General features: G+C 37.6%; 1 protein-coding gene across 3 annotated transcripts in view; it reads left to right on the top strand.

The window, feature by feature from the left end:
* The window catches only part of GNAI1 (G protein subunit alpha i1), a 92,352-nt gene that overhangs the window by 40,283 nt on the left and 24,734 nt on the right, over positions 1-27,335 (top strand). For 2 of the 3 annotated variants that reach the window (XM_053609699.1, XM_053609701.1), the window contains exons 2-3: positions 23,538-23,580; positions 23,677-23,818. In XM_053609699.1, the coding sequence (XP_053465674.1) occupies positions 23,538-23,580; positions 23,677-23,818 (185 nt within the window). Of the gene's footprint in view, positions 1-21,772; positions 21,875-23,537; positions 23,581-23,676; positions 23,819-27,335 lie in introns of those variants that run through there. The other variant, XM_053609700.1, reaches the window with a different exon arrangement.

The raw sequence follows: 27,335 nt of genomic DNA, 5'->3' as shown, positions 1-27,335 counted from the left end.
TCTCTCTATTTATGTAGTAGTTGCATTCTTGGAAAAATCCAGTATGTATTGAAATCATACAAAATGGTCTGTCTTTATGTGGAAAATGTTTTTTTATAAACCATTATGAGTTAGTTTATAGATTGAGATATTTCGAACTTTTTGTCTTTTAAACCACAAGGATGTAAGGTTTGTTAGAAAATTGTGCAGAGCAGGGGAAGTACTTCATTGACGAGATTGTTCTGTGTATCACAGTAGTAGATACCCAACAACTCCAGTGACCAGCAGGCTCCCACAAATTTCTAGGACACTCACTGCGTTCAGGGAGACACATCCATCCGGGGACTCACTGCCCGGTGCTGACTGTACTAGAACTACCACCTGTGACGTGAAGTCTTAGGAGCTACCTCAGACCAGAGAACTGAAAAGAACCAAGAACCTGTGCTAGAAATCTGTAGTTACGTATTAACCCACCTTTCACTCATTTGCTCGATTTTCAAAAAGATGAATGTGAAATTTATTAGAAACAGGCCCCCGAGAGGACAACGGTCACAATTAAAACACCAGATTCACTTTTTAAAACTTGGGGCAGAATATGCCTTACATAAAATTCACCATTTTAATTATTTCTAAGTGTATAATTCAGTGAATTAAGCATAGTCGCCTTGTTTTTCAATCAACACCACTATCCGTCTCCAGAAGTTTGACAGCGGCCTGGACTGAAACGTGCACCCATTAAACAATAACTCCCAGTTGCCTCTTCTTCCTGACTTCTCCTGACAACCCTGTTCTACTCTATGTTTCTGTGAATCTGACTCTTCTATGTTCCTCATGCAAGTGCAATTGCACTGAAGTATTTTGCGCTTTGGGGACTGGCTTATTTCACTTCGCATATTGTCTTCAAGGTTCATCCAAGTGGTTGCAGGCAGAATTGTTCTTTTTAAGACTAAATAATGTTGCATTATCTGTCTCTTTCTGTGTATGATCTTCACACCACATTTGTTTATTCATTCATCCGTCAGTGGATATTTGGGTTGTTTCTTTTCTTTGGCTGTTGGGAAAGATGCTGCAATGAACAGGGGGGTACAACTATCTTTGAGACCCTGCTTTTAATTCTTTTGGGTATATACCCAGGAATAGAATTGGTATATCAGATAATAATTCTGTTTTTACCTTTTGGAATAAAAATTCTATTTCTAAATTTTAAACTGCTACACCATTTTCCATGGTGGCTGTACCAGTTCACATTTCTACCAATAGTGCCCTTGATTTCCTGTTTATCCACATCCTTACCAGGATCTGTTGTTTTGGTTTTATTTGTTTGATAGCAGCAGTCCTAGTAGGTGGGAGATGGTATCTCATTGTGGTTTTGATTTGAATTTCCCTAATTATTGATGTAGCGTATCTCATTTATCTTTAGGGAAATGTCTATTCAAATCCTTTGTCTATTTTTAAATCAACTTGTCTCTTTGTTGTGAAGCTGTAGGAGTTTCATATGTATATATTCTATCCCTTATCATATTTATGATTTGCAAATATTTTCTCCCATTCTCTAGATTGCCTTTTCATTTTCTTTTTGGTGTCTTTCGATGTACAAGTTTTTCATTCTGAAATTCAGTTTAGCTAATTTTTGTTGCTGTTGTTTGTACTTTTAAGTGTCATGCAAGAAATCGTTGCCCAGTTCTACGTCATGGACCTTTTCTTCTGTGTTTTCTTCTGAGTTTTTATGAGTTTTATCTTTTACCATTGGGTCTTTTGTCCATTTTGAGTTAATTTCTGCGTATTGTGTAGGTAAGGGTCCATCTTCCTTCTGAACTGGATTTCTGATTTATTGGATTTTTACCTTTTAAGTTTTGATTTAAAAAGTTGTCATTTATAGACTTAACTATCTTTCCATTTTAATGTCTTAATCCCTCTTGTCACACGTAACTTTTTTCTACTCAATTTTTAAATCGTCCCACATATTTTTTCTAATTTGTGCTGTGCATTTACTCTTGTTATCCTATATGTGAACATTTTATTTTCATGAATTTCTCCACTTACAGCTTTGTCCTCTTTTTAATCCATTCTTTCATTTTTATTTTTTGAGACACAGTCTTTCTCTCTTGTGTAGGCTAGAGTGACATAGTGACCTCATCTTAGCTCAATGCAGCCTCAAACTCCTGGGCTTAAGAGATCCTTTTCCCTCAGCCTCCTGGGTTGTTGGGACTATAGGCACACACAACCATGTCCAGCTAAGTTTTCTGGGGTGTTTTGGTTTGTTTGTTTTTTGTAGAGATGGGGTCTTGGTCTTGCTTAGGCTGGTCTCAAATTCCTAAGCTCATATAGTCATCCCACTTCAGCCTCCCCAAGTGCTGGGATTACAGGTGTGAGCCACTGTGCCTGCCTCGGTTCTTATTTTTAAACATCATACGTCTTACCTCTTAAGTTTTTTCACTTGCCTACTAGGTATAATGTTGATTTTGAACACTACTTTTCCATTGTAGCTAACTTTTTATTATAAAGTGGTATTATATGATTAATATGAAAGGATTTATAAAGTACAATATATAAATTGAAAAATAAAGACCAATTATAAGCCCAGCCTCAAGGGATAATAGCAATTAGAAGCACCGTCTTTCAGATTCTGATGGGTTGGTTATGTGTCTGTATATCCGTAATCCATGTTTAATCTGCTCTGATACTTTCATAGCCTACCTTTTTTTCCTCTAATGCACCCTGGATGTTTTTTTGTGTTGACTCATGTAGAGCCATCACATTTTTAATACTTATTTAAAATTATTTACATCTAGCCATATCGTAATTTAACAACCCTCCCGTTCCTGGACATTGATGTTGGCTATACTTTTTTCCTTATTGGTAAAGTGCATAAATCTGTTTAGGACATGTTGTTAAAAGAGATCATTGTGTTTGGGTTTAGGATGTATTGTGAGTTGCCTTCCAAAAGGTTGTAACAGTTCTACTCCCAGAAGCAGAATGTGAGTGTTCTCCCCCAGCACACCATTTCCAAAAATTTACCATACTGGTTTGACTAAAAATATTTTATTACAGGTTGTGTTTTGAATGATATGCGAAGGTGGAGATTAGTTTCCTATGTTTATAGTGCCTGTATATTTCCACTGTTTCCAGTTCTTGCTTTATTTTCTATTTCTATATTAATGCTTGTTTTATCTTTTAAGTGTAAATTATATTTTTCTCATCACGCTTTTTCTGTCTCTGATTCTTTTGGTTTTATTTTCCAGAATCAAAAACGTTCTCATGATTTTCCCACTTTCAAATGTTCTTGGATTTAATACGAGGAGCAAAACCATGAGTGGAAAGATGAGAAATGTAGGGCGACCCCACATCCCACACGTGACGTTTGGGTGGTGTCCCTTCTCCTTGCTCCTGCAGTAGTCCTTCTGGCTCCGTGTAATAAAGTTCCGTTACAACTGCTAAATGGTCTAAAGCGTTTTAACTTTTACAGGCTAAAATTTTCTCCTGAGGGAATATTTCACTAGTACTAATACCATAATAAAGTAGTAGGAGTACGACAATCTCTTATATTACACAGCTGTCGGATCTAGGTGTAGAGTCTATGGAGTCTATTTCATGTAAAATCAGCAGTCTTGCGGGTAACAGTGTGGTCATAAATGCCAAGCAGTAGAAACACAGAAGAATGAAGGTTCCATTTAAGAAAGATTTGGCGTTGTGGCGGGCCCCCGTAGTCCCAGCTACTTGGGAGGCTGAGACAAGAGAATCGCTTAAGCCCAGGAGTTGGAGGTTGCCGTGGGCTGTGACACCACGGCACTCTGCCGAGAGTGACATAGACTCTGACTCAAAAAAAAAAAAAAAAAAAAGGAAGAAAGAAAAGAAAGATTTGGTCTTACATGATCAAGGAACCAAGTGTTGTTAGTCAGGGTTTCGGGATGACCTCAGAAGAGAGAGTTCAGTGAAATGTCTGTCTTTTTTTTTTTTTTTTTTTTTGCGGTTTCTGGCTCGGGTTGGGTTTGAACCCACCATCTCCGGCATATGGGGCCTACCCCTTTCAGCCACAGGCGCTGCTCCGTAATCAGGTTTTTATGTATCATTCCTAATTTTTCTTGCTAATTATTGATCACCAAATTTTTATTAACTTTTAAAGACAACTTTTCTGAGATGTAATTCACCAGCAGTTTTTGGTATATTCTTAGTGTTGTACAAACATTACCATAATTAATTTTGGAATATTTATATTACCCCCCCAAAGACATCCTGTCCCCTTTAGGGGTCATCTCCCATTTCTCCCAAACCCCACTCCCAACCTAACCAACCAGTAACCTACTTTATGTCTCTATAGATTTGACATTTCCGTCACTTAATATAAATTGAGTAATACTGCAGTCCCCAGCCCCTGGGCCATGGGCCAGTGTTGTCCATAGCATGTCAGGAACGGGGCCACACAGCGGAGGTGCAGTGCAGGTGAGTGAGCAGAGCTTCCCCTGTATGCACAGCTGCTCTCCATCACTCGCACCACCACCTGAGCTGCCCCTTCCATCAGGGGTTACATTAGATAGTCAGGAATGAAGCCATTCCATGAACTGTGTATGTGAAAGACCTAGGTTGTGTGCTCCTTATGAGAATGTAATGCTTGATGATCTGAGGTGGAGCTGAAGCAGTGATGCTAGCTCTGGGGAATGGCTGCAAATACAGATGATGAGTAGCAGAGAGGTTTGACTGCATAGAGACCCTTGTCCCACCTCCCCAGTCCATGGAAAAATTATCTTCCAGGAGTCCCTGGTGCCAAAAAGGTTGGAGATAGCTGATATAATACACATCTTTGTCTTTTTTCACTTAGCATAGTGTTGGGAAAGTTCATCCGTTTCATGGCCAGATAGGCCCATTGTACAGACATTCTGTTGCTTGTCACCAATTGATGGACGTGTGGATTGTTTCCACATTTTGGCTGTTGTGGATTATGCTGCTTTGAATATTCATTTTTAACTTTTTACATGGGCTTATGTTTTGTTTCTTTTCGGTATATATGTAGGATTGGACATGTTGGATCAAATGTTAACTCTGTGTTTAATTTTTTGAAGAACTGCCACATTGTTTTGCAAAGTGGCTGCACCACTTTTATTGCAGCCAGCAGAAGGGCTCCAGTTCCTCCACATCCTCACCAACACTTGTTATTATGAAGCATTCTGATTCTAGCCATCCCAGTGGGTGTTAAGTAGTATCTTTATTGTGTTTTAGTTTGCATTTCCCTGGTGATTAATGTTGTTGAGCATCTTTTCGTGTTTATTAACTTTTATTAACTCTTAGAACCTTAACATACTAAACCCTTGTGGAAGCTCTGACATGGCATTTGTATCCTTTCTTGAGGGATCTCGGGGACATATCATATTCACTAATTCTAAAAAATACATTTTTCACATTTGACATTACTGCACTGCTGCCTTGTACACTACATGTGTTTGACTTTAGTAAAGATGGTTTGAGAAAAGAAAATTCAGTTGACAGTTAAGAGGTTTTTTTTTTGTTTTCTGATTCTGTACTCCTAGAGCAGCTGGTCCAACTAGAAACTGAAGTGTTCTCAAATTAAAACCAAATAATTCCTTGTCTTACAGATCATCAGATTAAAATTTTAAATCACTCATGCTATACAGCCGGTTTACCTACATAAACCTTTTCTGATGAGTTTATCAGTATTTGCCAACCTATTGTATCAGATACTAGCGAATCCTAAGAGATTTGATACATTATTAATCTTCATTTTAAATAAAAAATAGCTTCCTTTTTTATTTTAAAAACCTTATGAATTTAGTTGGTATTTACTCAAGAAGGTTTTCTACATTTTTTATAAACGTTGTCACTGTGTGTCAGTGTGGATGACGGAGTAGGGTGATTTAGTGCACGTTGCACCATCATTTATCACCATTGGACGTATTCTTGTCTGGTGGAGACAATTGATGAAAGAAGTAGCAAGGGTTTGTCTTTATTGATCTGCATTGGACTTTGACCACATGCAGAAACTAGTTATGGTCAGAATGTGCACACTTAATATCGTCATTTATGTATTTTTATTTATTTTTGCCTCTTGCCAAGCAAACAATTTTAATTTTTTAGGGTGTGGTAACCATTTTTTTTTTTTACATGTGTTTATTAGGTTTCCATTTTTTGCCTTCACAAAATTAAAGAAGCTTAAAATTTAATAACAATAACAATCTTTAAGATAAGTACTAGAAACAAAAACCTCAAAGAATGAACGAACATAAATACATTCAGAAAAGAAATCAGAATTGATGCATTGAAATATTAAGCAATAATAATAATAATCATGATGCAAAGAAAGTAACATTCACATTGTCAAATTCTATTATAGAATGCTTTGACTCTGAGATTCAGTATGGAGTCATCAGTTAACTTATTATTTTTTTTTAAGTCTCAATAAATAGACAACTACTATTTATAAATAAAAGTAAAAAATAATTTCAAAAAACAGATCATGCCAAATCTTATAGACAGTAGAAAAAGAAGACATACTTCAAAATCATTCTACTTGATCTGGGTACACCTGATATTAAAATTGGAGAGAATATATTATTATAAAGGGGAAATTACAAACATATTTCACTTATAAATGAGGATGCAATATCCTAAACAACATATTGACAAGTTGAATTAAAAATTAATGTTTAAGTAATGTACTTTGGTCAAAATTAAATCCAATTTATGTGAGAATTAGTCACTATTTTCTTTTCTTGTCTTTTTCTTCTTCTTCTTCTTCTTTTCCTCTTCCTCAGCCCTTCCCTCCTTATCTGTCTAGTCTCCCCTTCTCCCATGCCCCACTGTGTCATTAATTGTCGTTAATTGTCCTCATATCAAAATTGAATACATAGGATTCATACTTCTCCATTCCTGTGATGCTTCACTAAGAATAATGTGTTCCACCTCCATCCAGGTTAGTACAAATGCTGCAAAATCTCCATTTTTTATGGCTGAATAATATTCCATGGTATACATATACCACGGCTTACCAATCCATTCCTGGGTTGAAGGCCATTTAGGTTGTTTTCACATTTTAGCAATTGTAAATTGGGCTGCGATAAACAGCCTAGTACAAGTATCTTTATAATAAAAGTTTTTTTTTCCCTGGATAGATGCCCAGTAATGGGATTGCAGGATCAAACGAGAGGTCTAGGTTGAATTCTTTGAAGTTTCTCCATACTCCTTCCAAAAAGGTTGTATTAGTTTGCAGTTGCACCAGCAGCGTAAAAGTGTTCCTTTCTCTCCATATCCACACCAGCATCTGCAGTTTTGAGATTTTTATGATAATAGGCCATTCTCTCTGGGGTTAGATGATATCTCAGGGTGGTTTTAATATGCATTTCTCTAATAATTAGGAATGATGAATATTTTTTCATATGTTTGCTGGCCATTTGTCTGTCATCTTTAGAGAAGATTCTATTCATCTCTCTTCCCCATTGATGAATGGGATTGTTGGTTTTTTTCTTGTAGATTAATTGAAGTTCTGTATAGATCCTGGTTATTAAGCTTTTGTCTGATTCAAAATATGCAAATATCCTTTCCCCTTGTGTAGGTTGTCTATTTGTTTTGGTTGTTGTCTCCTTGGCTGTACAGAAGCTTTTCAGTTGAATTAGATCCCATTTGTTTATTATTGCTGTTGTTGCTATTGCCACGGCATTCTTCCTCAAAGTCTTTCCCCAGGCCGATATCTTCCAGTGTTTTTTCTATTTTTTTCTTTGAGGATTTTTATTGTTTCCTGCCTTAAATTTAAGTTCTTTATCCATCTTGAATCAATTTTTGTGAGTGGAGAAAGGTACGGGTCCAGTTTCAGTCTTTTACTTGTGATAGCCAGTTCTCCCAGCACCATTTATTGAATAGGGAGTCTTTCCCCTTTGGTTTATCGAAGATTAGGTGGCTGTAAGTTGTTGGTTTCATTTCCTGGTGTTGTATTTGATTCCAAATGTCTATGTCTCTGTTTTTGTGCCAGTACCATGCTGTCTTGACCACTATGGCCTTGTAATACAGCCTAAAATCTGGTATGGTGATACCCCTAGCTTTATTTTTATTACTAAGAACTGCCTTAAATATACAGGATTTTTTCTGGTTCCATACAAACCTAGAATCATTTTTTCCTAGACTTGAAAGTAGGATGTTGGTATTTTAATAGGGATGGCGTTGAGTAGGTAGATTTCTTTGGGAAGTATAGACATTTTAACAATGTTGATTCTTCTCATCCATGAGTGTGGTATGTTCTTCCGTTTGTTAATGTCCTCTGCTATTTCCTTTCTGAGGATTTCATAATTTTCCTTATAGAGGTCCTTCACCTCTTTTGTTAGGTGTATTCCTAAGTATTTAATTTGTGGGGGGGCTATAGTTAAGGGAGTTGAGTCCTTAATTAACTTCTCATCTTGGCTGTTGTTGACGTATAGAAAGACAACTGACTTGTTGACATTGATTTTATATCCTGAGATATTAATGTATTTTTTGATGACGTCCAAGAGTCTTGTGGTTGAGTCTTTAGGGTTCTCTAAGTATAAGATCATATCATCAGCAAAAAGGGAGAGTTTGACCTCCTCTGCTCCCATTTGGATGCCCTTTATTTTCTTGTCGTGTCTAATTGTATTGGCTAGAACTTCCAGCACTGTGTTGAATAGTAATGGTGACAGAGGACAGCCTTGTCTGGTTCCAGTTCTAAGAGGAAAAACTTTCAGTTTTACTCCATTCAGTAAAATATTAGCTGTGGGTTTGTTGTAGATAGCTTCGATCAGTTTCAGAAATGTGCAACCTATGCCTGTACTCCTCAGTGTTCTAATTAGAAAAGGACGCTGGATTTTATTGAATGCTTTTTCTGAATCTATTGAGAGGATCATATAGTTTTTGGTTTTGCTAGTGTTGATAAGGTGAATAACGTTTATAGACTTGCGTATGTTAAACCAGCCTTGCATCCCTGGGATGAAACTTACTTGATCATGATGTATGGTTTTTTTGATGATAAACTGTAATCTATTGGCTAAGATTTTGTTGATAAGTGTAATTTATTACTGATACTTATATGAAACCTACATTTTAATATGAGCACATGAATCAAGATTATACAGATATTTTTAATTGTTTCCAGTAATGTAATCTGCCTCATTTATCTATTGACACAAAATGGCATCTAGTGAAACTATATATAAAAAATGCTTCTCGGTCGGGCACTGTGTCATGCTTGTAATCTTAGCACTCTGGGAGGCCACAGTGAGCAGATAGCTTGAAATCAAGAGTTCGAGACCAGCCTGAGCAAGACTGAGATCCATCTCTACTAAAAATAGAAACACTAGCCAGGTTTCATGTTGGGGACCTGTAGACCTAGCTACAATGGAGGCTGAGGCAAGAGCGTCTCTTGAGCCCAAGAGATTGAGGTTGCTGCGAGCTATGATGATACCATGGCACTTTACCTAGGGCAACATAGGGAGACTCTGTCTCAAACCCCCCAAAACAGAATTGCTTCTCAAAATAGACAACAAGGATGGAGTTAAAGGTGGCATTCCTCTTGACAAGGATGTAGTTTTATGGATTCTGGTAGCAGATTAGTAATAGGTTATTTCTTTTCTGGAGGCAAACTTGCTTCTGTACTACTTCTATTACCATTCTTAATTTTAGTCCCTTTAATGATACGTAGTGTAACTTCTCATCCCAGGTGAAGGCTTTTCAGTTGTTTATCAGGCATTTTATTTTCACTGAGTCCTTTTCTTGCCTAAACATTCTTTCCTTCCCCAGCTTTTCCTCAAATGAAATAATTTATAGTTTTCTATTCCACCATTCTGGGCATAATCCTATTTATCAGTGTGCTTCCTAGAAGAATGATTTTACAAATAGTATTTGAAATGTCAGAGGACTATAAAAGTATAAATAGAGCTGTAGTTTTTGTACATTTTTTTGGTCTCAGCTTTTCTATAATCTTTTACTATCATTCTTTATTTTCATTACGTTTTTACAGTGAATTATTAGATAAATTAATTGGTTGTGAAGATGTACTAATAGCAGGTGTTGGTATATTATGTAAACTGTCCACATGGATCAATCGCTTGCTTTCCTTATCACACAATCTGAAGTATTTCTTGCCACCTGTTCCTCCTCCTCCTGCCCATGGATGCTGTTCCCACTGACACTTCTCAGTGTCCAGCATTGTGCCTGCCATACATTTGGGAGCTTGATACATATTTTTTTTCTTTTTATTTATTTTTATTAAATAGCTGTGTACATTAATGCGATCATGGGGCACCATCCACTGGTTTTATACACTGACACATTTTCATCACACTGGTTAACATAGCCTTCCTGGCATTTTCTTAGTTATTGTGTTAAGATATTTACATTCTACATTTACTAAGTTTTACATGTACCCTTGTAAGATGCACCGCAGGTGTAATCCCACCAATCATATATATTTTGAGTGAAAAATGTAGTCATTGTGATTATTCCTTTGCTTGTCTCCTTGTAGTCTAGATTGAATGTTCTAGAATCAGGACCCACATCTTACTCAACTTGGACTTGATTGTTTAACAGAATTCTGGCTGTGTGGATTAGGTAGGTTATTTTGGAGATGTAAATGGCTACAGAAGGCCTGGAGGCCTGTACAGAGAAGTGAGACAGAAAGGCCTTTGGATCCAGTCCTAGGAAGCTGGGAATGCCATGCTAAGTAAGATGTTTGCATTACAGAGTTATACAGATTTAAACATTTGAAAAAGTACTTCCAAGAGGAGTCTAAAAATTAGGAGAGAGAGGTAATTAAGTTCTGAATATTTAGATATGTAGGGTTGAAAATTCCTCTGTCCTGGTGGGATTAGAATTCATTTCTTAAAAACAAGCTGTCTTGAGGGGACCTTCTAAAAATGAACATTGGAAACATCCTTTGAATATTTTATTTTAGTCAGAAACATAAGTATACTTTCATTCAGTGATCTTTTGATGTAGGGTTGTGGCCTCTTTTTTGTGAGGTATGATTCTCTGATTATAGTTCATAGTTATCTTTTTGGCATATCCAGAATGGACCCCTTATTTCCAGTTTCCGTTTATTTCAAGTGAGAATTTAAAGATAATTGCAAAAAATCTAAATGAAGAGTCCTTCCAGATTTTAAAGTTCTTTTCTTCCCTGTGTGACACTTATTTCATCCTTCCCTAATTCAATAGCCTTTGTTAGCTGCTTGCATTATTTCTTGTCTTTCTAAGGCATCCAACTTAGTGTTCAGGAGAAAAACCAAAACAAATTAAAAATAAAAAGCCACAATTTAATTTGCATGTATTGATTTGCATAACATTTAAATTGTAAAAAAGTTTATCTTAGGGCAGAGGAAAGAAAAGAATAGGCTTATGAAGTATGGCAGAGACTTCTTTCTGCTTCACCCTTTCTGGGTACATAGTGAGAGGTCTAGTTTCCCGGCCTTGTTAAGACCCCAAGATTGGGTTCTGGCTGTGGGATGTGAGTAGTGTGATGGGTATAATTTGTAGGTTGTACCCTATGGGAAAGGGTATTCCCTCCACTTCACCTCCTCTTCCTCTCCCTACCCCTGACTACAAGGTCCAGCTACCAGTGGGCTCATGAACAGGTACTTTACGTCTGAGATGGAAGCTACATCATGAAGGTAATAGAGCAAAAGCATAATAGTGTTTTATGTCATGCCTAAATATGCTTTAAATATGCTTGGAAGCCTGTTAACCATATATTAATAGGATTATAAGAATGAATTCACACTATACCTTAGTAGATACCAAGTAAAAAATTATTTTACTTTATTATTTTATTTATTTTATTTTTTTTTGAGAGAGAGAGTCTCAAGCTGTCGCCCTGGGTAGAGTGCCGTGGTGTCGCACAGCTCACAGCAACCTCATACTCTTAGGCTTAAGCGATTCTGTTGCTTCAGCCTCCCAAGTAGCTGGGACTATAGGCACCCACCACAAGACCCAGCTATTTTTTGTTGTTGTTGTTGCAGTCGTCATTGTTTTAGCTGGTCTAGGCCGAGTTTGAACAGGCCAGCCTTGGTGTATGTGGCCAGCACCCTATCCACTGAGCTATGGGAACCGCCCTAAAAAATAATTTATCCTAAAATTAGCCTATCTTCCGTGAGCCCCTACCTGCTGATTAGCAGGGAGAAACTAGAAAATGTTCAAAAATTGCAAAATCCTTTAGCCTTACTCCTGTCTAATAATTTCAGCAGTCCATTTATGGAGTGTTGCTGTGTTCCTCTCCTGCTGTTGTCTTTAATTGGTGTGAGGGACAGCAGCAGGTAGGTAGGAGGGGAGAAAGAGCAGCTACTGGAACCCTCTGTATATAGCAGGGACAGTCTGGTCCCACAGATGTGATATGCTCTGCCTCCTCCAGTCTCACAGGTGAGAGCTCTCACCGAGGGATTCCTGGCATCCCAAACTGAAGTCTCTGGCACTGTAATACATGGCTTGCTGCGCCCTGGCCTGCTTGGGCTTCCTCTAACTGCAGGCCTCGGGCTCTCACCTGAGACCCTGGGTGGATCCAGGCTTGGTGGGTGTCCCTCCTGCTGCCGTATTGGGCCATGTAACAGCCCGTCTCTGTCAACTGAGTTACCACACTGTGAAAATTGGAGGTGCTTGGTTGGCAAACTCAACTTCAGAGGCACTCCTGCCTAAGCATGGTGTGGTCCTTTTTAGAGCCCATGTTGATAAGATGTGCAACTTGGGAGAAGGCCCCAGCGAGGAATGGAGACAGGGATGATCGGGAAACTTTACAGAGTAAAAGTAACTTTCTGTAACTAGAATGTGAGATTTATGTGCATGAGTGATGACATAGGAAGGTAAAGTGGGTAGATGCAAATGAAGTTAAAGATGATTTTATTCCCCGTCAATCAAAGGAGACAATCAAGTTTTTCTAAATAAATTGCATAATTTCAATCCAGTGTAAAAATTTGAAATTTACAGCAATATTAGAGAAGTAAAATTATATTACTTATATATGAACACTTAACCTTTTCAATGTATTTCTTTACAAGCACCTTTTTTATGGTATGAATCTATGTTTATATGTAGCTTTAAAATACTATATATGCTGTTTTTTCACTATAGATTATTTTTTAGTCTCTCGCTGTTCTGTTAAAATACTGATATTTTTCTTGTCAGTTAATGTGAGTTCATTATGTATTGTCTATAGTGTGATGCTTATTAGTTATGTTTTTTTTCTTATTTTTTAGTTTGCCTATCTTATTATGATCTTTAAAAAACACACTGTAGGTTTGAGGGCTTCTTAGTTCGTTTATTTTGTTTATATGTTAATATATTTATATACTTGTTTTTTTTAAATATTTAAGTATAGCCAACTTTTAAAAAAATCGTCAGCATGGAGGTCGAGCTCTCATATCAGGGAAACCTAACTTCACCGTGGCTTAAGGAAGAAACATGCTTGGTTCTCCCATGTAACTAATAGAAAGTTGAGTAGTGGCTGGGTGCGCTGCATCCATGGACATCCAGGATCCAGGTTCTACTAGTCATTCTTCATTACTGTGCACTTGGGATAAAAGAAAAAGCTGAAGCAGTAATAATTACGATTTTTATTTTACTGTGAGCTGTAAATATGCACCCCTTTAATGTTTTTGTGATCCAATGGGAAGTATGCCTAAGGTGCTTCTGCTGCAGACCACAGTGTGAAAGTTGGTCTTGAAGATAAGCAGTTGAGTGTTTGAGGTAGACGAGTTGAATGCCTGGATTCGTTGTTCTTGGAAAAAGAACATTTTTGCTTAGAGGATAAAATATGGTTAATCCAACTTGCGTATTTGGCAGAGTTAACCTTTTGGTAACTTCACCTAACAGTATTTGTTGCCAGTAATAAAATTCGATCTTTCAAGCAAAAACATAAGATAAAATGATTAAAATAATAAACTTGTCCCGGCCACTGTCATTTTCTGGACTTCTTCCCCAGACTTAAAGCCTTTTCTGATGAAATGGGTAATATGAAAAAGGAGATTTAAAAAAATATATTGTATAAATGTATAAAACCAGTGGAGTATGTGGATATGTAATTCTGCATAATTCAGTGACCCAGCTTCCAGGTCAAACATGGGTAAAAGACTCATTCAAAGTACCAGATGGACTGGTGGATTTAAGGCACGGGCACACCACAATTTATTGCTCTGTGTTTTATTGCACCTGTTTTTTTTCTTTCTTTTTTATTGAAGATTAGTGGCACCCATGCTTTGGAAAAGTCTGTGGGTACCGTTTTTTCCAGCAGTATGGACTTGGGCTTACTTCCTGTCTCTGTGTGAAATTTTGGTAATTCTCAAAATATTTCAGACTTTTTCATTGTTATATCTGCTATAGTGATCTGGGGTTGTGATCTTTCACATTACTATTGTAATTGCTTTGAGGCACTACAAACCATGTCCTATATTCACAACACAGCCAACTGAAATGCTGTGTGTTCTAATTGTTGCCCTGTCTAGCTGTTCCTTCCTTCCCCCTCTTTGGACTCCCTTTTCTCTGAGACACAACATATTGCAATCAGGCCAATTAATGATCCTACGATGCCCTCTGTGTATTCAAAGGGAAGAGTTACATATCTCTCACTTTAAATGGAAGGCCAGAAGTGATTTGCTTAGTGAGGAAGTCATATTGAAAGCCAAGATAGGCCAAAGCTAGGCCTCTAGTGAGAAACAACCAAGCTGTGAATCCAAAGAAAGTTCTAAGAAATTAAAAGCACTGCTTCAGGGAATGCACAAATGATAAAGTAAAACAGTTCCATGCTGATATGGAGATAATTTTAATGGTCTGGGTAGAAGATCAGACCAGCCACAACATTTCCTTAAGCCCTGGCCTAATTCAGATGAAGGCCCTAATTCTTTTTTTTTTTTTTCCTTTTTTTTTTTTTTATTGTTGGAAATTCATTGAGGGTACAATAAGCCAGGTTACACTGATTGCAATTGTTAGGTAAAGTCCCTCTTGCAATCATGTCTTGCCCCCATAAAGTGTGACACACACCAAGGCCCCACCCCCCTCCCTCCTTCCCTCTTTCTGTTTCCCCCCCCCCATAACCATAATTGTCATTAATTGTCCTCATATCAAAATTGAGTACATAGGATTCATGCTTCTCCATTCTTGTGATGCTTTACTAAGAATAATGTCTTCCATATCCATCCAGTAATACGAAGGATGTGAAGTCTCCATTTTTTTTAATGGCTGAATAGTATTCCATGGTATACATATACCACAGCTTGTTAATCCATTCCTGTGTTGGTGGGCATTTAGGCTGTTTCCACATTTTGGCGATTGTAAATTGAGCTGCAATAAACAACAACAAAAATAAACAAATGGGACTTCATTAAACTGAAAAGCTTCTGTACAGCTAAGGAGATAGTAACCAAAGCAAAGAGACAACCTACACAATGGAAAGGATATTTGCATATTTTCAATCAGACAAAAGCTTGATAACTAGGATCTATAGAGAACTCAAATTAATCCACATGAAAAAAGCCAACAATCCCATATATCAATGGGCAAGAGACATGAATAGAACTTTCTCTAAAGATGACAGACGAATGGCTAACAAACATATGAAAAAATGTTCATCATCTCTATATATTAGAGAAATGCAAATCAAAACAACCCTGCGATATCATCTAACCCCAGTGAGAATGGCCCACATCACAAAATCTCAAAACTGCAGATGCTGGCGTGGATGTGGAGAGAAGGGAACACTTTTACACTGCTGGTGGGGCTGCAAACTAGTACAACCTTTCTGGAAGGAAGTATGGAGAAACCTCAAAGCACTCAAGCTAGACCTCCCATTTGATCCTGCAATCCCATTACTGGGCGTCTACCCAGAAGGAAAAAAATCCTTTTATCAGAAGGCCCTAATTCTTCAATTTTTTGAAAGCTGAGTGAAGTGAGGAAGCTACAAAAGAAAAGTTTGAAAGTAGCAGAGATTGGTTCATGAGGGTTAGGGGAAAACACCATCTCCATAACATAAAAGTGCGAGGTGAAGCAGCAAGTGCTAATGTGGAAGCTGCAGCAAGGTTTCCAGAAGATCTAGCTGACATCATTGATTAAGGTGACTTCACCAAACAGATTTTCAATGCAGGAAAAAATAAATAAATAAAGCCAAACAGGCTCATATTGGAAGAAGATGCCTTCCAATAGCCTGTTTTAAGATGATGCTATCTAGGATTCTCACAGATAAATAGGAGATGTCACTGTCTAACTTCGAAGCATCAAAGGCTTATTTTCTTCTTAGGGGCTAATCCAGGTAGTGACTTTTAAGTTAAAGCCAGTGCTCATTTGCCATTGTGATAATCCCAGGGCCGTTAAGAATGATAAGTTTATGCTGCGTGTGCTTCATAAATGGAGCAGCAGAGCCTGGATGGTCGCACATCTGTTTACAGTATGGTTTACTAAATATTAAACCCACTGTTGAAACCTACTGCCCTACTGTTGAAACCTACTGCCCAGAAGAAAAGATCTCCATTAAAATATTACTGCCTAGTGACAATGTATCCGGTCACCCAAGAGCTCTAGATGGAGAAGTGCAAAGAAATTGTTTTCATGCCTTCTAACACAGCATCCTTTTTGCAGGCTATGACTCATGCGGTGATTTCAACTTTCAATTCTTACTATTTAAGAAACACATTTTCTAATACCTATAGCTGCCATAGGTATTAGTGATTACTCTGATCTGGGCAAAGTAAATTGGAAACCTTCTGGAAAGGATTCATTGTTCTACATGCCATTAAGAACATTGACGATTCATGGGAGGAGGTCAAAATATCAGTATTAGTAAGAGACTGGAAGAAGCTGGTTCTAACCCTCATGGGTGACTTCAAGGGATTCAGGATTTCAGTAGAGGAAGTAATTACAGATATGGTGGAAATAGCGAGAGAACTAGAATTAAAAGTGGAGCCTGAAAATGTGGCTGAATTTCCACAATCTCATGATAAAAAGCAAGGGGTTGCTTATCATGGATGAGCAACGAAAGTGAGTTCTTGAGGTAGAATCTACTCCTGGTGAAGGTACTGTACACATTGTTTACATGACAAGAAAAGATTTAGAATATTACATAAACCGAGTTGATAAAGCAGTGTCAGAGTTGGAGAGGATTGGCTTCAATTTTGAAAGTTCTGTTGTGGGTAAAAGGCTATCAGACAGTATCACATGCTACACCAAACTTTTCTGAAAGAGTCAATCTATGTGGCAAACTTCGTTGCTGTTTTAATTTAAGAAATTGTCACAGTCAGTCTAACCTTCAGCAGCCAGCACTCTGTTCAGTCAGCGGCCGTCAACATAGAGGTAAGACCCTTTCCCAGCAAAAAGATTGTGACTTGCTGAATGTTCAGATGATTGTTAACATTTAGTAGTTAAGATATGTACATTGATTTTTTTTTTTATTGTACACTTAACAGACTGCAATATAGTGTAAATATTCAAGTACAACTTTTATATGTACTGGAAAACAAAGTTTGTATGTTATGTTATTGCAGTGGTCTGGAACTGAACCCAGAATATCTCTAAGGAACACCTGTGCCAAAAAGTTCATAGAAATAGCGCCTGTGGCTCAGTGAGTAGGGCGCCCGCCCCATATACCGAGGGTGGCGGGTTCAAACTGCAGCCCGGCTGAACTGCAACCAAAAAATAGCCGGGCGTTGTGGCGGGCGTCTGTAGTCCCAGCTGCTTGGGAGGCTGAAGCAGGAGAATCGCGTAAGCCCAAGAGCTGGAGGTTGCTGTGAGTCCTGTGATGTCATGGCACTCTACTGAAGGCGGTAAAATGAGACTCTGACTCTAAAAAAAAAAAAAAAGAAGAAGAAGAAATAGCGTCAGATACCACATTGTAATCAAACTTTAAGAAGTTACCCCTTTTCAAGTTTGCATATAGATTAAGACAAGACTGTGCACAAGTATCTATAAATGCTATTGAAAACTCTTCCCTTTATTCATCCAGACTGAAACTTTGTTCCCTTTGACCAGTATCCCCAATATCTCTGCCCCAAGCACCTGGTAATCACAGTTGTGCTCTGAGTTGGACTTTTTTAGATTCTGTGTGTGTAAGTGCAGTCATGTGGTATTTGTCTTTCTGTGCCTGGATTCTTATTTTACTCCTCCAAGTTCATCTGTATCGTCACAAATGGCAGGATTTCCTTTGTTTTAAGACCACATGGTATTCCACTGTATATATACGTGGGTGTACATGCACACCCCATATTTTCCTTATCCATTCACCCATGGACAGACATTTAGTTTGGTTGGCTATTGTGAATAGTGCTTCAGTAAACATGGCCTTGCTGATGCCTCTTCAGCATGCTGATTTCATTCCTTTACGTGCATCATAGTGTGATACCTATTGCAGAGATTAATGATGTGGGGAGTGGTTTTATGGGGAATTAAGATTGGGGGAAGTGGGATCATTTTGAGGCTTTAGATTTGGTATTTTGGTGTTTACGGTCACTATCAAATTATTTGTCCATCCCGGAATGTCAGATACATCCCACTATATGTAAATATGTGTTCAAATATAAGCCCAGAGCTTCTTATAGCTAAATAAGATTTATAGAAAAGACTTTAGATTACCATTCCAGTTGGGAAATGATAATTAAAACCAAAATCTTCTCTGGACCCAGAAGTCTTCTCCACAAAATAGTAAAGAAGGAAAACATTTTTTATTATTAAATAAGCATTAAACCAGATCTGATATGCATCACTGACAGTCTGCTAAGAGATTGTGTAGACATCTCTCATCCCTTTATATAGCCAAGGCAGGGCAGCCCATTACTTAAATATTTACAAGATAAACATCAACTGTGTCCTCCAGTAAGAGGATTTGACAGCACCTGTTGTCACACGTAGATCATCCTAACTTTACTGTGGTAATTGGGATGACCATCTGGGTTAACTAATTGGCCTTATCCTGAAGAGAAACAAACCTTTATCTTTATGACTGGAGGTAGTTTTGCAACTAGGAGCAAAGTGTCATGGAAGTATTTCCCTTGATGTTTACCTATCAAAGAGAAGGCTTCAGGTCTTTGAGACACTGACAAGACCTATGTAGTTTTCAAAAGGATATATTATATACATTTCAAAGAGTGGGGAAAGTACTTCCAGTTATAATTTTTCTAAAGTAAGTTATGCTGTAAGGAAAAGTAGGGGAGGGAAATCTTCTTATTTTCTTTCAACAGGGAGAGTTAAGATTCTTACTTTGTTATTTGCCTTCATGGACTTTGTTTGCTTCTGTCCTGGATGTTGTTAATCTTACAATAGTGCTATGATAAACAGAAGTGATTTTAAATGCACTTTTAGTATTTTTTTATGTGATTTAATACTAACCTGCAGTTTAGTTTTATTCAGTGTTAACATTTTAAATTATTAAATTCTACATATAAATTGAGATTACTTAAAAGAAGACTAGTGGTGTCTGGAATTCAGCATAAGACAACATGACGATATCACCACATTGTTACTCAACAGCCTTGGGTGTTGGGCAGCATACAACTCTGAAGCCAAGAAAAAAGTGAGACAAGTATGTCCTTAAGCAGAAAGTGGAACAGAGACTCCCTTTAAAAAAAAAAAAAATGTTTTCTAAGGTCAGAGGTGGTTTTTGTTTGTTTTGTTTTTTTTTATTTAGAAGAAAAAAAAGAAAAACTTTTCCCAGCAATAAAAACTTGAATATTTTCTATACAAACCCTCAACAAAATCAGAGGCAGATGCTATTTGTCACTTTTATACTAGTAAATTACAGAATTCTATTCAAGGAATTAGCAAGGGTTACTGTATTTAGGTCCTGATTGGTTTTTTAGTTCTTCCTCCTCCCCCTCCATTCTTTATCTTGGCTCAGCTCCATTCATTTCCCTTTCTTGGATCCCATGAGTAGCTGTTGTGTGTTGGAGCTCCAATCTGCAGATGTGTCCTCTCTCCTAGTGACTGCGCTGGTGCTCCTTGCCCCCCCCCCCCACCTCCCAGCATCCGTGTGGTGCAGTCTTAGCATTTGCGGGGCTCCCTTTCAGACACCTGCTGGCTCAGTGTTTTCTGACAGCTGCTTCCTCTGTGCAGGAGCCCTGAGGGAGACCTTTGGGATACCGACTCCTTCTCCCTAGGCTTGCCACCTCTGCTTCACAGTCACAGGCCTCCTCCAGCCATGGGACACACACTCTTACCTTCCCGTACCTCTGCAGTGCTACTTCACAGCTTACTGACAGTCCTTCAGGGGCCACTTAGTCACCTTGGCCTGCTAGGCCTTGTGTCCAAAAGTGGTCACACCCTCTGATCTTTCCTGACTCAGGCAGTCCTTATTTCTTCTTTTGGTAAGATGGGCGCACATTTTATCCCACTCTCGATGTAAGTGCAGTGTAATAGCAACCTGGCTGAGTACTGCTGAAAAAAAATGTACCAATTTCCCAAGCCCATGCTCTGCCACTCCCAGTGTTGGTTAGTTGGTTGGTTTGATTTTTCTTTACACTATTGCTTCCTGCCAGCATCTCAGAAGTAACTGTGCCGACGGAGATGTTTTAGAGAACAACCATTGACTTTTTCCTGTATGTTGTATGGAGAGAAGGCCAGTATTTAGAATGTTGAAACCTTAACCGCATGACAAATTACCATTTGTAATTTTCCCCTGAGGAATCTCACTGCATGGCAGTGAGAATTGAAAATGAATCGTGTAAATTGTTAAGCTTTGAAAGGTTTTTGCATAATTTCTGCCTGTAGATCTCAGAATAATTTGTGACTGGTAAAGAAAGTAGAAATGCAGTTAATATGACTGCTATCTTCATTCTCTAAGGTTCAATAGATTTCAGAGTGTTTTTGAACCACGAGCTGTTGACTAGATGTTCATTGCAAAGTAGAATTTAAAGATAATGTCCGACATTAGGAAAATTTGTTTTTCTCTTGTTAAGGTTTAAAAGTTCGACTGGAAACAGTCGTATTCTTTAGTATTTCTGATTTTCTTCCTTGAGTGGAACACAAACTAGGTGAGATTGCTCGAACCTCTCTCGGGGCCTTTGAATTTTTTCACTAACAAAATGGACCATGGGTGGCTATTGAGAGAAGCTCGTTATGTCTGTGGAATCACCACTCTTGTGTGTGGATGTAGGGATCTAGACGGTCTCATCATCACAGCATGGCAACTGTGACTCAACTTGCAATAAGGACTGTGGAAACCCAGAGCCGTCTCTTAAAAGACAGTTATGCTAAAAACTGTGTAAGTTGTGTTACTTGGGTGGACCGTCCCTGGATTAGAGAAACATGTGAGCCATTATGCCTACAACTGTGCTTTTCACAGAGCCAAGTACACTGTTGTTGATTAATAAATAATGAGTTGTTTATCTTGGAATTGTTTTTATTGGCAGATACCCTGAAGGATTCAAAGGCTGCCTGTGAATGAAGATGCCCTCATTGTTTATCCAGTGCCTTGCTTTTCTGTTGTGTGAGGGTATTTTGGAAAAATTTCTCGATATAAACCAGCAAGTAAAATTCAAGCAGTTTTATCTTCAGATTTTCAAATAGGCCGTTTGGCTACAACCTGTTTTCAGATGCCTTTGATAGCTTGGATGCACCGTGTGTTTCTGTCCGTGTGGCTGGAGGGCAGGAAGGGCAAAGGGAGGGATGGAGCCCAGAAGTCAGTCTGGCCGCAGTCACCATCTAATTGTGTCACTCACAAATAGCTCACATAAATTCAAGGACGTTTCTGGTTGGTTGACTGTGTGTCTAGCACAAGCTAGCTGCGGAGAATTCAAATATAAACATGCAGAGTGAGAGGCAGCAGCGGTCACATGCAGAGTAAGTCAGGAGAGGCTGGCAAAGGGGTCAGGTTGGTGGCTGATAGAACATCACCAAGCTGGCAAGAGCCGAGCAAACTGCATTTTGCCAGGGGAAACTGTGTGTTTGAAGATATGTGGTATGGTCAGCAGTGGGCGTTCTTGGAACTGTAAGTTGTGCAGTAATGCTGAGCAAAGAACTGTAGGAACGGCCTTAGGAAAATGGGAATATGGGCCCAAGTACTTAAAGTCCTGGGCCCTGTTCTCAGACAGTAATAAATTCCTCTAGGATATGTGAAGGCAAATGGTAGTAGGTTTTCTAATATCTTCCATAGCTTGTGTCCAGTGCTCAGATGTTTTGAACACCCAGCAATCAAGAGGAGCCTGACAAATCATTCATCTAATTTGGTATCAAGATAGCAGCTGTTGCTAAGTGGACAGGCTGTTTCAGAGGGCCTGATTTCATAAGTGACCATTTCATTAATAATACTTTCAAGTTAGGATAGTATAATGGTAGGGACTCAAATCATGGGGCGACCCTGTGTATGGAAAGAGTGACAGAGAGTTTTGAGAATGGCTTCTGGCTCTCGGACTTACATGGGAAGGAAGAAGAAAGAAACTCAGAAGGGGGAGGCACCTGTGGCTCAAAGGAGTGGGGCGCTGGCCCCAAATACCAGAGGTGGTGGGGTCAAACCCACTTCTGGCCAAAAACTGGAAAAAACAAACAAACAAAAGGGAAAGAAAGAAACTGAGAAGGATACATTTTTGTCTGTCACAGCATTGTGTCTCCGGTGCTTGCAGATCATGTCTGTTGTGTATTAGGTGTTTTAATAATGGTTAAACAAACATTACATGAGACATAGCTATACAAACATCTGATATTTAAGAATTCTTTCTCATAGGGTTTCTTGGAGCTATTGTTGTCTACTTCCCAGGAGCCAAAGGTTAAAATTAAGATAATTGGTTAAGCAGTTAAAAATCGTCCAGTGGGGGGCGGCGCCTGTGGCTCAGTGAGTAGAGTGCCGGCCCCATATACAGAGGGCCCAGCCAAACTGCAACAACAACAACAAAAAAAATAGCCGGGCGTTGTGGCAGGCGCCTGTAGTCCCAGCTACTTGGGAGGCTGAGGCAGGAGAATCGCCTAGGCCCAGGAGTTGGAGGTTGCTGTGAGCTGTGTGACGCCATGGCACTCTACTGAGGGTGATAAAGTGAAACTCTGTCTCTTAAAAAAAAAAAAAATCTTCCAGTGGGGAACAAAATCTTGATTTATAGTGCATCCGTTTAACTTGGAGAAGAAGGAATTTTTTAATACTTTAGAGAATATTCATAAACAATAGTGAAAACATTTTTTTTCAGTTGAGTTTATTGAATTGAACTATTATAAAGTAACAGGCAGATGGGCCTTGTTCTATGTGTTTAGAAACCAATACAACTCATTTTTATTTGCAAATAAACTTTACTCTGTATGTTTAAAGTATATAGCATGATATAAGATATATATGTAATATATATCTATTTATAGTAAAATGGTTGCTATAGTGAAACAAATGAATATATCCATCATCTCATATAGTTACCTATTTTCTCTCATGCAAGAATAGCTGTAATCTGTTAATTTAGCTAAAATCCCCAAATGCAGTAATCTGTTATGAACTGTTGTCCTTAGGTTGTACATTGTATCTTTAGACTTGCTTAGCCTTCATATTTGCTACTTTGTTTCTTGTTTAATATAAAATAAAATTCAGGTCCCAGAGACAGAGAGTGTGTGTTGTGTGTGTTGGGAGGTGGTTTAATTTAGTAATAATAATGAATATAGAATTTTTATTTTTTTAGGTGCTGGTGAATCTGGGAAAAGTACAATTGTGAAGCAGATGAAGTGAGTAGATTTGAACATTAAATTTGTTTTCTATATTTAATTTTACCTTTTCCTCAAAGGAAGCAAGTATTCTTTTTTTCCTTTTGTCTTGTTTAGAATTATCCATGAAGCTGGTTATTCAGAAGAGGAGTGTAAGCAGTACAAAGCAGTGGTCTACAGTAACACCATCCAGTCCATTATCGCCATCATTCGGGCCATGGGGAGGTTGAAGATAGACTTCGGTGACTCAGCTCGGGCGGTAAGTTCTTAAGGTATTAACATTTGTCATAGCAGGTCTGATTGATGAGTAAACAAAATAACTTGCATGTCAATACCATACTATATATAACAGACATGACAACTATCAGAATTGTTTTATAAAGGGAGTCAAAAGTGTAGAAGTGAGTTGAGAGCCTTAGAAGTGAGTGAAGTGAGAGTGATTATGTGGTCCTTTATAGCCAGGCTTGTCAGATGATTTGATTAACTGAATAGAAACTGCAGTGTTTTCTAAGAGCCTGTTATATTGCATGCTCCAGTGTCCCAGTGACAACTTTCAGGAGTTAGTATTGAGTAGACTGCTTAGACTGGCGCTCTGCAAATTCCATTCTATAATTTGGAATGCTGAAATGATCTAATTATTTATACTCATGTAAAGACTAAAAAGCAATCTGATCTTGAATAATGAAAAGTGTATAAACATTTGCTTTGCTTTGGAATAGGAAAATATTGGCTAGGAAAAAACACATATCAGAATTTTAGAGCTAAAGGAAGACCATTGGAAATAAACTAGTTCTATTCTATCCCTTTGTTTGGCCAAAAGAAACTGGAAGCCTGGAAACTGTGTGATAGAAAAATTGCCATATAGCTAGTAACCAAGGCACTGTGCTGTGCTTGCTTATTTGAAGCAAGAACGTGCTTCAGTTTGATTTGAAGAGCCTTGGACTAATCCCATAGGATATCTTTTTTTTTTTTTTTCTTTTCCCTAAGGTTCTTTTGGTTGTTTCATCTGTTTATTTCAAGTTTGCTATTTGTGTATAGCTCATACTTTTCTGATTCTTTTTTTAATGAATGTATAAAACTTGACCAGAAAGCTGTAACCAAATCCCTAGGCTAATTTTTAACATTTTTATACAAAGTAGATGTATTTTTATATTACTATTTCTACTGTTTATTTTTATATTTCCTTTGTATTTTTATGTATTCAATATATGTGTATATAACATATAACTATTTTGTTTTGTCTTAGTGTTGGCTAAATTTTTTATTTTTAACACACAGGCCCAACTTATACTTAATACAAATGAAAAAATGAATGAAAGTGCCATAAGGGAATATACATTGGCAAAATCAGTCAAATAAAACATCTTTTTTAAAAAATAAGTTACTTTAAATTTTTTTTATAAGTTACTGGGCCATATTTACTTGCTAAGTTTTTTGTTTTAAACAAATATTCAAAGGCTTTGTGTGATTAATAAAAATTTGTCAAGTATATTTCAAGATCATCATTAATAATTTATACATACATCATTTATTCATTGGACAAACGCTTTTGAGCTCAAAAAGCATTTGTTGAATGAATAAATGATAAATGCTTAAAGTACAGCTGAATGGGTTAGCAGATAAGGCAAAAAATATGATAAATATGATCAAATCTTATTTCATAGAAGACAATTTAGAAGAATGTTACGAATAATTATTAAAAATGATCTTGAAATCACACTAAGCTTTTTAATCGTTGCTTAAAAGAACTATACAGAAAGAAAACACTCTTAGATTAAGCAGAAAGAATTAATGTAAATTGTACTTTATAGCAGTTACGGTTATGGTAATTTAAACTTTTTATCAAATTCATGTAAACAGTATTCTGCATTCAGATCTTGTATCTGGTTATAATAGAGAAAGGTTTTGTAGCCTCCATTTTAGGAGATTATGAAGGGTCAGTGAAGCAGCTTTTATGAGCTCTTTTTCATCTTGAAATTTTTCTCTTAAGGAGTATTCCCCTCCCCTGCCTGTTTTTGGTTTGTTTTTTTTTTTAAGAGAGAGTCTCAACTTCATTGCCCTCAGTTGAGTCCCTTGGTGTCACAGCTCACAGCAACCTCCAGCTCTTGGGTTTAGGCGATTCTCTTGCCTCAGCCTCCCAAGTAGCTGGGCCCTTCCACCCCACCCCCCTTTTTTTAAACATGGGCTTAGTTTCAAGACTGGAAATAACTACTTTCTCACCATAGGCTTTTTTTTTTTTTAACCATCTTTCTGTTCCTTAGGAATCTATACGTGGGACTGCTTTTGCTTGTCTTTGTTTTGACCCGCTCTTCCAGACTCACTCTAGCTGTACGCCAGCAAGTCTTTTCTTCCTGCCTTCAGAGAATTATTTGATTGCTTCGTCATCATTAATGCACGCAGATGCCTTCACATTCTCGTATTGCCTCTGAATGGTCTGCTGCATGTTCTGTGTCGCCTCGCCCTTACATTTGCTTTTAAAATACTACTAGGGCTTTGGAATTGTGCTGAGGAATGCAAGCTGAATTAAACATGCGCTGGACATGAGGAAGGGACGTTTGAACCTAGTATTGAAACATGCATAAGAATTTTTTAGACAAAAAACAGGGGAAGAGCATTATACGAATAAGAAACAGGCAGTGTGAATATATTTCTGTGTCCGAAGTATCAGTTGCTAGAAGTATTAACCCTGAGGTAAAGATTAACCAGATGTTTAATTTTGATAGGTACCAGAGATTTACTTTCCAAAGAAAAGCAACATTAATAAACTTTTCTAACAACCATGCATCAATGTTTATTTTCACAATCTCACAACAAAGATATTATCAGTTTTTCATTTTTTAATGTCTGATGAATGAGAAATATTGCTGTTTTTCTTTTCGGGTTTTTATTATTTTTTTTAATCTTTTAGTCAAGCTAAGAGTTGTTTTAAAATATTTTGTCTATTTGTATTTCTCCTGTGAACTCTTTTTAGTAATTCTGTTCAGCTGTTCTTTTCACATTGATTCTTTTTGAACTGTTAGGGATATTAGCCCTCCATTGTATATCATATATATCTTTGGCCAACATATTTTTTTTTACTTTCTTAATGCTGTGACCCTTTAATACAGTTCCTCATGTTGTGGTGACCCCCAACTACAAAATTATTTTTGTTGCAATGAAAATAATTTTATGGTTGGGGGTCACCACAACATGAGGAACTGTTATTAGTTACAGCATTAGGAAGGTTGAGAACCACTGTTCTAGAATGTTTATAGTTTATTTTTAATATTTATCTCTTCATGCACCCGTACTTGTTATTTGCATTTGTTGCTAGGTTGGATCGAAATGAATTTTATAATCTGATCATCTTCTGCCTTACAGCCGTTTAATAGATAAAGCAGTCCATTCCTCAGTGACTTGGAAATGCTACCCTTAGCATTAAATTGAGTGTTTGTGGACTCTGTTTTTTAAATTGATACATATATATTTTTTCCACGTCACTTATTAAATTATTTAACCTCTAAACTTGTTTCCTCATAGTAAAATGGAATCATGATAGCATCTACTTTGTAAGGCTGTGAGGAATAATGACATAACGAATATTAAGGTCCTGCCTTAATATGTCATCTGAACAGATGCTCAGTAAATACTGTTGCTGTAATTGTTTTATTTTGTAATTCTTACTATGCTACCATTACTTTTGTCAGAATCACATTAATTTCTGTCACTTCATAGAATTAACTGGTATCTGGTAGAGTAAGATCACCCTATGCCATCCTATCATTCCTTTACCAGAT

Source organism: Nycticebus coucang, chromosome 11 (genome assembly GCF_027406575.1).
Source record: "Nycticebus coucang isolate mNycCou1 chromosome 11, mNycCou1.pri, whole genome shotgun sequence".
NCBI lineage: Eukaryota > Metazoa > Chordata > Mammalia > Primates > Lorisidae > Nycticebus > Nycticebus coucang.
This window is presented reverse-complemented; position numbering and strand designations above follow the sequence as displayed.